A 14,947-nucleotide genomic window follows, 5' to 3' on the forward strand; every position below is an offset into this window, starting at 1 on the left:
TCTCTCTCTCTTTTTTTTTTTTTTGCAGTTTTTGGCCAGGGCTGGGTTTGAACCTGCCACCTCCAGCATATGGGGCCCGCGCCCTACTCCTTTGAGCCACAGGCGCTGGCCCCCTCACCTCTCTTTTAAGTAATGTTCTGTTATTATAGATTTCCCTGACCCTCTATTTTGTCTTTCACAAAATGGGGCCATAATACCTAAGACAAGAAATTTTTGAGAAATAAATGAGATCAAGTAAGTTAAGTTCTTGGGACACAGCACGTATGAAATTAACTGACCATTATTAATAACCTGAGTGACTCCACTGACCAGGATGGGTGTTGCAGAGGTGTGCTGTGCATGGACCCCGGTCTTGCTAGGTTACACCTCCTTGAGGAAAGGCTCTTGATCAGTTCTGCAGAGGGAAAATGATGGCTTATAGGGGTTTAGGCTCCATAGATTCAATGTTCAGGGCGCAGAGAAGCTGTGATTTTTGGTGTCCAAATTGCCTGTCAGCAGTTCAGGCTGACCTTGCCTCTTAGTGGAAAGACCTTGCTGTTGAGCCCTCTCAGTGGCAAGACCTTGCGCTTCTGCACCTGGATCCTCAGGTGAGCATGATTTAGGGTGCATCGCCAACTGGGGCTGCAGACACTGCTAGACCTTCAGGAGCGGGTCTGGCACAGCTTGGAGTCGGATAGACATAGTCATCCAGGTTCTTGCACAGGCTCTGGGCAAGGGTTTGTCACCCTCCATACGTTTATTAACCTCTGTGATTTAGTTTCCACATTTTTAAATGAGGATGGAGATACGCACCTCAGACAGTTATTGTAAGTCTTTTTTTTTTGAAACAGTGTTTTACTTTGTCACCCTTGGTAGAATGCCATGGTGTCACAGCTCACAGCAACCTCAAACTCTTGGGTTCAAGCGATTCTCTTATCTCAGGCTCCTAAGTAGCTGGGACTCCAAGCACCTGCCACAATGCCCAGCTATTTTTAGAGATAGGGGTCTTCCTCTGTCTCAGGCTGGTCTCGAACTTGTGAGCTCAGGCAATCCACCTGCATTGGGCTTCCAGAGTGCTCGGATTACAAGCATGAGCCACAGAGCCTGGCCCCAACAAGGAGTTTCAATTGTTAGAAAGTTCTTGAGCTGCTATTGGTCTCCTGTTACTTCCTTGCAATGCTATGAAATGCGTATACTCTTTCACTTGTTCAACAAACATTGATTGGACATTGCCTTTGTGCCAGAGACTGGGCCAGAACTGTGAGGATGGTGGAAGAGATGGACCAGTCCCTGTTTATGGGAGAAGAACTTCCTCCCCGACATGAGAGTCACCGGGCTGTGCAATAGTTATCATGGATTCCTTGACTTACATCATTCCCAGGTTTAATGTCTCTCTCCCAGATGCATTTAGCTGTACCTCTTGTATCTTGTTTGTTGATTCCAATTAAGTCTCAAAAATACTCCTCCTTCTCGAAGCTTTCCCAAATTGCACAAAACTATGTCCTCTTTCTTTCTTCCTTCCTTCCTCCTCCCCTCCCCTCTCTTCCTTTCTTTTTTTGAGACAGAGTCTCTGTTGCCCAGGCTAGAGTGCCATGGCATCAATCTAGCTCACATCAATTTCAAATTCCTGAGCTCATCAATCCTCCTGACTCAGTTTCCAGAATAGTTGGGACTACAAACACCCACCACAACACCCAGCTAATTTTTCTATTTTAAGTAGAGATGGGGTCTCACTCTTGCTCAGGCTGGTTTCAAACTCCTGAGCTCAATGATCCTCCTACCTCAGCCTCCCAGAGTGCTAGGATTACAGGCGTGAGCCACTAGGCCCTGTATTACCCATTTTGATCACCTTGGTAAGCAGCTGGTACGCAGCTTCCATGGCCAGCGTCTTAGGTTTCTTTCTTGATCCTCAAGACACCACGAAGTCTCTCTGAGGTTCTCCTGCCAGAATTTATAACCCTCAGAACTCAACTACTTCTCTTCTCATGTAGCCCTCTAACGGTTTCCCAGCACCATGGAGCAGAGGCTCACCACCCACGGGCCTTCCTCACTATTAGTTTTATATGAATAGCACAGGGTTTTTTCTGTTGGCAATTATAAAATTTTAGAATGAGAATCAATATTATGTATTTTTAACTCTATTTTACAGATGAGGAAATAGAAATTCAGAGAGGCTAAATCACTTGACCAAGCTTATACATCAGTTCTGCTGAGACTGAGCGGAACTTCAACCAGATGCCTCGACTCCTAAACCAGCACTCTTTCCGCTATTCCGTGAACCTTTCAAAAGTAACAAGCTGGAAGAGAGAACATGCCGTTTTCTATGAACAATGGTCATCAACCTTTATGCCATTTGCGAGCCAGGGCAAACTGTAAGAGATACTAAGGAAAGGAAGCTAAGTGGGCATTGTAGTTTTAGTCAAGCAACTCAGGTTTTCTTTCTGAGGATTCTCTAAACCTGCCATAATGGAAACTTGAAGCAACAGCAGCCTAAAGACAAAACACTTAGCACAGAAAATGCGTCTCATTTGGTCTGCCTTTCCTCACCGTGCCAAGTTAGCCTGGGGATGTTAAACCTGCCACATTATTCCCCAGGCTCAGCCCAACCAATTTTAGGACATTCTCTTCCTGAAGGAGAAATCAATCTCTTCAGTTTCTCACACAAGAAAGTGAGTCTGCAGCATTATCCAGTCCTGGTCTTTCCTATTCTGGGCCCCTACCCGGACTACAGTGAAGGAGTGGAAGTCTCATTTTAACCAAACACACGAATTCAGAGCCCCTCTTCAACCCACGTTACCCTCTCAGCAGCCCCCAGCAAAACCGCTGCCACTTCTGGCCAACCAGCTGAGAAGGTCTGACTAGGTGCCCTTTCCATCCCTGCCTGTGATACACAAAAGTCCAGTGGGTGAGGAAGGGGAGGCGAGGGGGCCCAGGTTACCCCGCAAGCTTGCTGGTGACGAGTGAGGACTTTCTCTGGGGCAGATCCTGTGGGGTCTGGATGTGGTCACCAGTCACGAGGTTCCTGTCTGGTCCTGTACTTGGCAGCTGCTTATTCTTCATCTTGGCTTTGGCCATGTTGTAGTCTCCTGAGTCCAAGTATTTTTGCCCTTTTTGGAGTCTCTTCATGAGGAAGTCAGACCCTCCAGGCTTTTGTCCTAGGCTTGGATATTTGGCCTTCAGCTTTGCCTCTTCAGCTCTCTCTGGGAGAATACTTTCTTTCTCCTGAATGTCCTGCTTCTCCTCGCCAGTCTCCTCCACATGGTTCTCTTCTTGTTTCTCGGACATGGCAGGACGGGGACTGTGGAGTGTAGGGGGCCCAGGAAATCAACTGAGAAGGGAAGGCGGAAGGGAAATGGGGACAGCCTGCTCTGCTGCTTCGGCTCCTGTCATGAGGGTTGCTCAGTCCAATGGTACAATTTATGTAACAAAAACATTTCTATAATATTCTGCAATAAAATTAATTAAAAAAGAAATCACAACAAATTGCAACTGTTAAAAAGGTAATATTATAAATTGTAAATAACATAGTAATTATAACTATTATATTATTTGACTTTCTGACGCAGCTTTGTACTTTTTTTTCTTCCTACATTTTTTGGTTACATACTCCTTAGTCTCCACAGGATAATTTATAATTTAATTTTCTATAGAGAAAATAGATAATTCAGTTTTTCTTCTAGAACTTTGGGGGTTTTTCTGTTTGTTTTGTTTGTTTTGAGTCTCATTTTGTCACCCTTGGTTATAGCTCACTGCAGCCTCAAACTCTTAGGCTCAGGAAATTCTCAGGCAATTGCCTCAGCCTCCCAATTAGCTGGGACTACAGGCGCCCGCCACAACGCCTGGCTATGTTTTGGTTGTATTTGTCATTGTTGTTTGGCAGGCCCAGGCTGGACTCGAACCCACCAGCTCCAGTGTATGTGTACAGGCGCAGAGCCGAGAATGATTTCTTATCTATTTATCATGTTTTAGAGTTTCTAAAGCACTGTCCTGGAGATAAGTTAATTTAGGCCTGTCAACATCATGTGATGAAAACAAGGCAGAAACAATTTCTAGTTTTTACAGATAAAGAGGCAAAGGGCCAGAAAATAGGCCTACAGTTGCGACAGCTAAAATGTGACAGACTCATTTCCCTCACCTACTTGGCTGGCTCTGTTAACGGTGTTGCAGACCTTTCTGGCACTCATCTCTTTCTTGTTATCTCCCTGGCTCTGCGCCTCTTCAAGATCTCTCTCTCATTATCCTCACCTGGGCTGTAACAGCAGCTTCCTTTCTGAGCTCCCTACTGCCCGCCTCCTTTCTAGCCTCTCCTTCTTGACTTCCCCTTGCGTAAAATCTTTCACCGCTCCCACCACCTACAAGGCAATCTCTGGCCTGGCTTTCTGGGCTCTGCACATCTGCCCCTGCCTACCTCTCTGGGCTTATCTCCCGTCATTCCTTCCTAGCAGTACAGGCACTACACTCCCCAACCAGGGCTCAGTAAACATGCCTGGCTCTCTTAGCCCTCAGGGCACAGCAAATGGTATTCTTTCTGCCCAAGACTGTTGTTTCCACATTCTTCAAATGTAAAAGTGAACAGGAATCAATCAGAGAATTACTTCCTTTCTGAGGGCATCCTCAGACCTTCCAGACAGTGTGCAGTTCTCTTTCTTCAATCAGGGAGGCACAAACACATATATGCCTACAGTGGTGTTATAGACTGAATGTTTATGCCCTTCTAATATATCGTTAAATTTGTTTTGCAGGTATACGCATATGTCAAAACTCACCAAATTGTAAACTTTAATATTTGCAGTTTATTGTACATCAATTATGCTTTAATAAAGCATGGAAAAATGTTTCATAGACTTTTGCTATTTAAAATGTGGTATGTAGGCTGGGTATAGTTCTCATGCTTGTAATCCTAGCACTCTGGGAGACTGAGGCAGGATTGCTTGAGGGCAGCAGTTTGAGATTAGCCTAAGCAAAAGCTAGCCAAAAAAAGTAAAATTACCTGGGTGTGGTATGTACCTGTCTTCCCAGCTGCTTGGGAGGCTGAGCTGTGATGCCATGACACTGTACTGAGGGTGACATAGTGAGTGTAGGTCTCAAAAAAAAAAAAAAAAAAGAAAGAAAGAAACTTATTAGAAATGTATGCAAACTCTCAGGCCTTCAATCACACTTACTGGGTCAGAATCTGCAGCTGTTAAGAAGACTTCAGGTGATTCTCATGCACATTAAACTTTGACTTCTTGGTGGCGTCCATAGCTCAGTCAGTAGGGCTCTAGCCACATACACCGAGTTAGGTGGGTTCAAACCTGGCTCAGGCCACCTAAACAATAATGACAACTGCAACCAAAAAAATAGTCGGGCATTGGGCGCCTGTAGTCTCAACTACTTGGGAGGCTGAGACAAGAGAATCATTTAAGCCCGAGCATTTGAGGTTGCTGTAATCTATGACACGATGACACTCTACCCAGGGTGACAGCTTGAGACTCTGTCTCAAAAAAAAAAAAACAAAAAAAACAAACTTTGACTTCTTAGTATAGTGAAAATCTAGAACTCGTCTCCCATGATAAGTTAAAGAAAAATTATATTTCCTTTTTTTTAGTCACTAAGAGCAATTACGTATCAGATGCCCCTTGATGGTTCTATTAACAAAAGGTTTTAATGTTTGATCTGGAAGATGTTCAAGTTTTTCAAGAATACTCAATATGTGGGTGGCACCCGTGGGCAGGGTACCAGCCACATACACTGAGGCTGGCAGGTTCGAACCTGGCTGGGGCCTGCTAAACAACGACAACTGCAACAACAACAAAAATAGCCGGGCATTGTGGTAGGCACCTATTGTCCCAGCTAACTGGGAGGTTGAGGCAAGGGAATCGCTTAAGCCCCAGAATTTGAGGTTGCTGTAAGCTGTGATACCATACCACCCTACTGAGAGGGTAACATAGTAAGACTCTGTTTCAAAAAAATATATATATAGGGCAGCGCCTGTGGCTCAAAGGAGTAGGGCACCGGCCCTATATGTCAGAGGTGGTGGATTCAAACCCAGCCTCTGCTTAAAAAAAAAAAAAAAAAGTTACATTCCAAAATAATAAAAAAGTCAACAATAATTAATTTCTTGTTACATTTTACCTGTATTCCAATGTGTATTCTACAGGTTTTAATATTTATTGCATATTTTTAAAATAACTTTTTTTCTGATTACAAAAGAAATGCTTATTGTGGAAAACTTGGACAACAGAATCTATAATTCCATGAAGCAGAGCTATATTTACCCTACTCACCCTCAACATTTATTGAACTCTAAAGGTAGGACACTGGACCTACCTATATATACCCAAGGAAATATATTTATGACTTTTTGAAGGTTAAGCCTGCGGATATGTATATTTTTAAACTAATTAAAGCTAAATCTAAAGTTCTAAGCTAAGTGTAAAGAACACAGGGCTTGGGGTAGTAGAATTAGTTTCACTTTGTCGCCCTTGGTAGAGTGCTGTAGCGTCATAGCTCACAGCAACCTCACACTCTTGGGCTCTAGTGATTTTCTTGCCTCAGCCTCCCAAGCAGCTGGGACTACAGGTGCCCACCAGAATACCTTGCTATTTTTAGAGACAGGGGTCTCACTCTTGCTCAGGCTGGTCTTGAACCCATAAGCTCAGGCAATTCACCTGCTTTGGTCTCCCAGAGTGCTAGGATTATAGGTGTGAGCCACTGCGTCTGGCCATAGAACTTGTTTGATTCCTGACAACTAGAAAGTACGTTTGCCACAAAATTTATGAAGCTCAAGCTTCTGGGGCCCACACTTTCCAGGCCCCCAGAGGAGACCCAGCAGTGTATACATACATGGTCAAATCTTTCTGTAAAAGTTTTGAGAGTATGATATTTAAGACCACTACCTCTTTGTTTCTGATTTCTCTTCATCATACTTTTCCTCTGCATTAGGGGGTAGTGGAATGGCCATAGGGTTTTTAGGGGGTCCCCAGGCTGCAAAACAGCTCTAGGCCAGCTGGGAGACTATTCTGCTCTGTGTTTCCCTCAAGAACCGGTGACTGTTCTCACAAGCATGGAGTTCATTCTCCTGCAAACTAAACCAAAAAAATAGCTGGGCTTTGTGGCAAGTGCCTATAGTCCCCACTACTCAGGAGGCTGAGGCAAGAGAATTACCCAAGCCTAAGAGTTGGAGGTTGCTGTGAGCTGTGACGCCACCGCATTCTACCGAGGGCGACAAAGTGACTGTCTCTAAAAAAAAAAAAAAAGTATGCAGTCAAAAAAATATAGGAAAAATTATCATAAATGGTGTTTCAAAAGTCTAGAAACATTACGTGCATAGGTGAATATACATAATGTTGTCAAGGGCATGTTCACGTTTTAAAAAATAGAATACGTTTCTCGGGTCTTGGATGCCTTGTAGAAGTGTATCAAGTAGTTAATAAAAATATAGCTATGTGTGTGATGTTTGTGGGTTTTGCTAACGTGTAAAAATATCATTTGTAATTTCTTCCTCATTCTAAACATATATTCACTGCTCATAAATTTTGTACTTTGTTTTTCCTGCGGGTCCCACAAATTGTACAAGCTTCAGTTTCTGCAAAACCAAGATCTGCCTCTGTCTACAACCTCAGAGAAATTACAGAATTTCTCTGCAGCCATAGTTTTCTTTTCTTTTTTTTTTTTTTTTTAGACAAGAGTCTCACTTTACCGCCCTCGGGAGAGTGCCGTACCGTCCCAGCTCACAGCAACCTCCAGCTCCTGGGCTCAAGCAATTCTCCTGTCTCTGCCTCCCGAGTAGCTGGGGCCATAGGCACCGCCGCAGCGCCCGGCTAGTTTTTGTTGCGGTGGTTGTTTAACTGGCCCGGGCTGGGTTCGAACCCGCCATGTTCGGTGTATGTGGCCGGGACCCTACTCACTGAGCTACGGGCGCCGAGCCGAGTTTTCTTTCTTTCTTTAAAAAAAAAAAGAAAGAAAGAAAACCTTGGCGTTTGGCCTGCATCTCCTCGGACTCATAAAGGTCAAAGAACACAACGGTGGGCAATCGAAAAGCGAAGGGTCTGAGCCCAGGATGGAGGACGGGGAGCTCGTCACGCAGCAGCCCTCCCAACACAGAGCCCGCATACAAGACTCGCTGACCCCGTCACAGCGGGACACTGACAGCCACCAGATAGAACCGAGGGGAGCGGGCGCAGGAATCACCCGCCGGTCGGAACCGGGTGCCAGGGCGCGGAGGGAGGGTGGGAAGGACCTTTGCAACCCACCAGCCCCTGGGGAGGCGTGGCCGACGCTCCGGGGGGCGGGGCTCCAGGCCGCAGCCTCTCTCTGTCTCTGAGTCTCGCGTCCCCTCAGCGCCGGAAGTTCCGGTGTCGGCTAGTGGACGTCAGAGGTCGGCAGGAAGTCGATACGTGGCCGCCGTCTGTGCCCGCGGAGGAGGCGCAGCAGCCGGAGATGGCGGCAGTGCTGAATGCAGAGCGACTCGAAGTGTCCGTCGACGGCCTCACGCTAAGCCCGGATTCGGAGGAGCGGCCCGGCGTGGAGGGCGCTCCGCTGCTGCCGCCGCCGCCGCTGCCTCCGCCCTCGCCTCCGGGATCCGTTCGGGGCCCCGGCGTCGCAGGGGAGCAACCGGAGCCCGGGGAGACGGCGACTGGGGGCGCGGCGGAGGAGGCGCGGCAGCTGGAGCTGCGCTGGGGCTTCGGCCTGGAGGAGCTGTATGGCCTGGCTCTGCGCTTCTTCAAAGGTGAGCTGGGCCAGCTTCACCCTCGCCGCCTGTTCCGGACACTAGGAGCGCGGCACGGGCTGTGGTCCCCAGGTGACCGGATCAGTCTCAGTCTTACCCACCCATAGTGGGCCGCGGTGATCCGAGCAGGGCTCGGTCCTTGGGGTATACCTAAAGTTTGTCACTAACCGCTTGGTCACTAGGTCACACCCCTCTGAGGCCTGGAGCCTTGGTTTAGCGGTACCGAGTCCCGCCTCTCTACGTTACCAGGGTATTTTACCTGATTTAGCGTTTCAGGTTTCCTCAAGCCAGAGTGGAAGAATGAGCCCTCTATCTCCCAGAGGTACCCGTTCTGGGATTGCTTTTTTTTTTTTCTGACACTTCCTTTTCCTATTTTTCATGGCATGGCATATTATCAGATCCCGCCGATTTTTAACCTTTTTCCAATATCGGAAGAAATCTTTCAGTAGGTTCCATAGTCTTTCTAGCTATTCTGGGAAACCATAATCTCAAATAAGACTCTATTAAAATAAGATTTGATTACCTGGCCGTATGACTATGGCAAAGAGGAGGAAGTAAAGTATTAAGCTCATTCGTCCTCTCCAGCTTGGAGAAGGAATGTCCTCTATGTTCTGGTAACTTCTGGATGGTTAAGATTTTACCTTGCAAGCGGTGTGCAAGAGTGAATTGTCAGAGTAAGGCCTAAAAAGTACCCTCTGTGCTTTTCGCATAATTAATTGTTAATGTTTTTTGTCTTAGAGCAAGACTCTGGTGTGTGGGGTTTTTTTTTTTTTTTTAAATTGAGTGATTCATTTAGTCAAATGGTAGAGAGACCAGTCACATGATTGTGTCAGTGGGAAAGATTGATGAGAAGTCAGTTAGTTTGATTCTTAAAAGATAGATCTTGTAGGGTAGACAGACAGGAAGAGACATTCACAAATGAAACTTTAAAGAGGGTTGCTAGTTCCACATATATTCCAGAACAGCATATTTATGACACTTGAGTACCTTTTGGCATACATATTTCAAAGGCTGAAGTTGAGTAGTTAACAAGTGATACAGTGATACAAGTCAAAGTTACTTGTTTTTTTTCAAAATAACTTAAATCGTGCAAACTGGTGAATTATAAATTTTCCAGAGCATTTAATCATTTCACATTTATTGCTTTTTTTAATTAAAAATTTACTCTTTGTGGGTGGTGCCTGTGGCTCAAAGGAGTAGGGCGCTGGCCCCGTATGCCGGAGGTGGCGGGTTCAAACCCAGCCCCGGCCAAAAATAAATATATAAATAAAAATTTACTCTCATTGTCATTGCTCAGTGAATTCAGCTAGCTTGAGGAATTGGTGATGGCCAGTAGGTTTTGGATCTCAATCCCTTAAGTCACTGGCTTGAATTTAGAGTTTACTGTACTGCTGATATATTACTACTTGTATAAGATCTTACTGTTTGTATACAATTCATACAGCTGCATTCTACCTTAAATTTTTATTCTTGGAACTTACTCTTCAATAGATTAAAGTATATTATAGCAGAAGTAAAAATAGAAAAGAAATTTTAATCGTAAAGACTTTTTTTTTTTTTTTGGAGACAGAGTCTCACTCTATAACTCTCCGTAGAGCGCTGTGGTGTCACAGCTCATGGCAACCTCCAACTCCTGGGCTTAGGAGGTTCTCTTCTCTCCCCCTCCCCAGTAACTGGGACTTCAGGTGCCCACCGGAACACCTGGCTATTTTTTTGTTGCAGTTTGGCCGGGGCCGGGTTTGAACTCATCACCCTTGGTATATGGGGCTGGCGCCCTACCCACTGAGCCACAGGTGCCACCCAAATTTTTCTGGTTTTAGTAGAGATGGAGTCTCACTCTTACCCAGACTGCTTTTGAACTCCTGAGCTCAAGCAGTCTACTGGCCTCTGCTTCCAGAATGCTACAATTATAGGCATGAGCCACCAGGCCCAGCTAGTTTTATGTTTAATTTATTTTTTGAGATGGAGTCTCAAGCTGTCACCCTGGGTAGAGTGCTATGGCATCATAGCTCACTACAACCTCAAGCTCTTGGGCTTAAGCAATTCTCTTGCCTCAGCCTCCCAATTAGCTGGGACTACAGGCTCCCACTACAATGCCTGGCTGTTTTTAGAGATTGGGTCTCACTCTGGCTCAGGCTGGTCTCTAACCTGTGAACTCAGGCAATCCACCATCTCAGCCTCCCAGACTACTAGGATTATAGGCATGGGCCCTATTTATTTTTGAGGCTGAGTCTCACTCTGTTTCCCAGGCTAGAGTGCTGTGTCATCACAGCTCACAGCAACCTCAAACTCCTGGGCTCTTGCCTTTGCCTCCCAAGTACCTGAGACTACAAGCCCCATCACAACACTCAGCTAATTTTTCTATTTTTAGTAGAAATGGGATTTTGCTCTAGAGCTCTAGGATTATAGACATGAGGCACCAGGCCTGATAGAGTTTAAATAGGAAAGGAAAAATAAATGCTTCCCTTTCTTTTTTTTTTTTGAGACAGAGCCTCATTATGTCATCCTCGGTAGAATGCTCTGGTGTCACAGCTCACAGCAACCTCAAACTTTTGGGCTTAAGCGATTCTCTTGCCTTAGCCTCCCAAAGAGCTGGGACCACAAGGTGCCTGCCACAATGCCCAGCTATTTTCTTGTTGTGGTTGTCATTGTTGTTTAGCTGGCGCCGTAACCACTGTATTACAGGTGCCAGGCTTGCTTCCATTCTTTTATTTCTATTTTTTCAAAATACTGAGTTGTTTACCAAGCTTCCTCAAGATTTATTTATTTATTTATTTATTTTTCTTTTTATTGAGACAGAGTTATGCCTTGAGCAGAGTGCAATGGCGTCATAGCTAACTGCAACCTCAGACTCGGGCTGTGGGCATCCTGCTGCTTCAGCCTTTGAGGCCCCTGGGATTACAGGCACTCGTGCTGCTGTGTCCGGCTGGGTTTTTCAATTTTTTTCATGAGTCGGGGTCTCACTCTCACTCAAATAAGTCTCGAACTCTTGAGCTCAAGCAATCCCCCCCACCTCAGCCTCCCACAGTACTGGGATTACAGGTGGGAGCCACTGTGCCCGGCCTGCCTCAAGTTTTATGTCATTAAATACTCAAGTTTGTAAACATAGAATTTTTTTAGCTCCTGGTTTGTTTTTTTAATAGGGGGTTTTCTTAGCAGAACTGTTATTATTGGCGCTAAAATTGTACCATCTTTAGCAAGTGAGCAATTGTACTATCTTCATAACGACTTCCAACTTCCTTTGACAGAACTCTAATGGCCTTCCATACCTTCCTGGCTATCTGGTATAAGATATTCTGGGTTCCTCTTACAGATTTCCTGCCTCAATAGGAATCAACCATTTCTCCAAGGAAACAGTGTTCCTTTTAGTGGGAATTGGCATTTGAACAGCCATAACCTGAATGATAGGAGTAGGTGTTGTTGCCAGCTGGGTTGGTCATTATTGTTAGGCCTCTTAAGTGATAGATCTAGGGTGTATGGGGAAGGGAGTGTTTTGAGAGGTATGATATATAAAAGGAAGCTATACTTGGATTAGGAAGGACTTAAGTCTTCGACTCGTTTTCTTTTTTTTTAAGAAAGGGTCTTTTGGGTGGCGCCTATGGCTCAGTGAGTTGGGTGCCATCCCCATGTACAGAGGATGGCAGGTTTGAGGCAAGAGAATCGCCTAAGCCCAAGAGCTGGATGTTGCTGTGAGCTGTGATGCCATGGCACTCTACCAAGGGTGACTAAGTGAGAGACTGTCTCTAAAAAAAAAAAAAGAAAGGGTCTCTTGTTTAGGCTGGAGTGTAGTGACTTGGTCACAGCTCACTGTAATCTCTAACTGTTGGACTTGAATAATCTTCTTAGCACAGCTTTCCAAATAGCTGGGACACCCAGCTAATTTTTTAATTTTTTTGTAGAGAAGCTGTCTTGCTAAGTTGTCCAGGCTGGTCTGGAACTTCTAACCTGAAAGGATTCTCCTGCCTCAACCTCCCAAAGTACTGGCATTGCAGGCACGAGCCACTTCGCCCAGCCACAGTTTCTTTATGGAAAAGCTAATATATTTCTGCTAGCACTGCTACTGATTATACTTAATTTATATAGTAGAATATTTATTAATTGTAGCAGAATACTATATAGTAGCAGAGAATTACAGTAATACAGCGATCACATGGGTAGCTGAAATGGTTCCATTTCCTATTGTCGTCTTTAAACATTGGCATCTACAACATTTTATATAAATGATATCATTAATTTTTTTTTTTTTTTGAGACAGAGTCTCATTTTGTCACCCTTGGTAAAGTGCTTTGGCATCATACCTCACAGCAACCTCAAACTCTTGGGTTCAAGTGATTTTCTTATCTGAACGTCCCAAGTAGTTGGGACTACAGGCACCTGCTATAATGCCTGGCTATTTTTAAAGATGGGGTCTCATTCTGGCTCAGGCTGGTCTCAAAACCTGTGAGCCCAGCTGAGCCACCAGCCTTGGCCAAAGTGCTAGGATTACAGGTGTAAACCACCATGCCTAACCTCTCATTAATGTTTTAAAATACCATACTGCCGGAATTTACTCTTTGGAAACTTATGTATATAATTGGTGTCTGCCTCCTGGATATAAGTGGTCTAATCTCTGATAATTTCAAGTTTAAGGGTTACTTGGAACATCTATTGAATTTTTGAGTTTATTTTTCCTTCCTTTGTTGTATTTACCTTTAGACACCAGGGTGTAATAGTCTAGGAGGAAATATGGACCTAAGGGACAGTTTTAAAACAGAAAGACAGGGCCGAGCATGGTGGCTCATGCCTGTAATGCCAGCACTTGGGAGGCCGAGGTGGATGGATTGCCTTAGCTCATAGGTTCGAGACCAGCCTGAGCAAGAGTGAGATACCCGTCTCTAAAAAATAGCCAGGTGTTGCTGGGCATGGCAGCTCATGCCTATAATCCTAGCACTGTGGGAGGCTGAGATGGGTGGATTGCTTGAGCTCATGAGTTCGAGACCTGTCTGAGCAAAAATGAGACCCTGTCTCTGCTAAAAATAGAAAAACTGAGGCAAGGGCAATGCCTGTGGCTCAAAGGAGTAGGGCACTGGCCTCATATGCTGGAGGTGTTGGGTTCAAACCCAGCCCCGGCCAAAAACTGCAAAAAAAAGAAAAACTGAGGCAAGAGTATCACTTTAGCCCAAATTGGAGGTTGCTGTGAACTATTCTGCCAGGGCTGTGTTTGAACCCGCCACCCTTAGTATATGGGGCCAGTGGCCCTACTCACTGAGCCACAGGTGCTGCCTGAGTTATGTAAACTTTTTTTTTTTAAAATATAGGCAAGCTTTATTAGGCAGGAACTCACAAAGTTAGAACTGCAATTGTACTTAAAATTAATTCATTAAAATGTTTAAATATTATGTGACAGATCATACGAATCCAAAATTCCAGAAGGTATTCAAGCAAGGAATAGATATTACTACTCATCTGTGGACAGATATATAACAGCATTACTGAAACTGGCTCCCAGGCAAGTATGCATCACTTGCTCCTGTGTCTTAGGCAAAAGTGGACGTCCTAATACAGGCGTTATGATGCAGTGATTCTGCCCACGCTTAGGATCGCATATTTTACTCTGTGAAGGGGCCGAGGATGCTTGCCCTTCGTTTGCTCTTTTAGGGCCATCACCCACAACGGTGACATTGTACACATTCCCCAAAATGCAGTACAGATGGGAATTTATGCCTCTTCACAAAGCAAACCACTGGAAATTCATAGATGGTATCCGACGTTGGTGTATAATATAACAACATCGTTCCCTGGGACCACTGTTTTCCTGATCCTGCAGTGAGTGACAGATGAGAAAACTTGTAGTTGAATGACAGCAGTCTTGTTGTAGGACAGTTATCTCCCAGGTGTAGGTCGCTTCCTCTAATGTCCGTGCCATTATCATACGGCCTTCTTTTGATTCTGACTATCTACCAATCTTCAGAGCACAGCCAAGTTACTGTTGGATCAAATCCAGAATTCCAAAACAGCAGAGCGAGGAGGAAGGACCCGCCTAAGAGCACAGAGGTCTTCATCTTGTCAGACCCCAAGATGCAAGAGCCACAGGGAACAGGAAATGGCACTGCAAATTATGTAAACTCTTAACGGAGTCCCTGGCTGTTGCTATTCTGTGACTATTTATGTTGCTATAAAGAAGGGATTATCAAAAATTGATTATGGAGTATGTTGAGTTAAGGCGGGGGGGGGGGTCCTTAAAACTTTTAATAAGCATGGTGGGTGGTGCCTGTGGCT

General features: G+C 45.0%; 1 protein-coding gene and 1 pseudogene across 3 annotated transcripts in view; one reads left to right on the top strand and one right to left on the bottom strand.

The window, feature by feature from the left end:
* Positions 1 to 2,336: 2,336 nt before the first annotated feature.
* On the bottom strand, positions 2,337 to 3,381 carry LOC100957222 (annotated as a pseudogene). The gene has a single exon (XR_001161348.1). The product of XR_001161348.1 is annotated as an alpha-endosulfine pseudogene (transcript).
* A 4,970-nt stretch (positions 3,382 to 8,351) lies between these two features.
* Positions 8,352 to 14,947, top strand: part of ACBD3 (acyl-CoA binding domain containing 3) — a 54,988-nt gene continuing 48,392 nt past the window's right edge. Inside the window, exon 1 of one of the 2 annotated variants that reach the window (XM_003790992.1) lies at positions 8,352 to 8,689. In XM_003790992.1, the coding sequence (XP_003791040.1) occupies positions 8,401 to 8,689 (289 nt within the window). In that variant the 5' untranslated portion in view covers positions 8,352 to 8,400. The remainder of the gene's footprint in view (positions 8,690 to 14,947) is intronic. The other variant, XM_012805919.2, reaches the window with a different exon arrangement.

This window comes from Otolemur garnettii, unplaced genomic scaffold, assembly GCF_000181295.1.
Source record: "Otolemur garnettii isolate 467f Iridium unplaced genomic scaffold, OtoGar3 scaffold00045, whole genome shotgun sequence".
Lineage (NCBI taxonomy): Eukaryota > Metazoa > Chordata > Mammalia > Primates > Galagidae > Otolemur > Otolemur garnettii.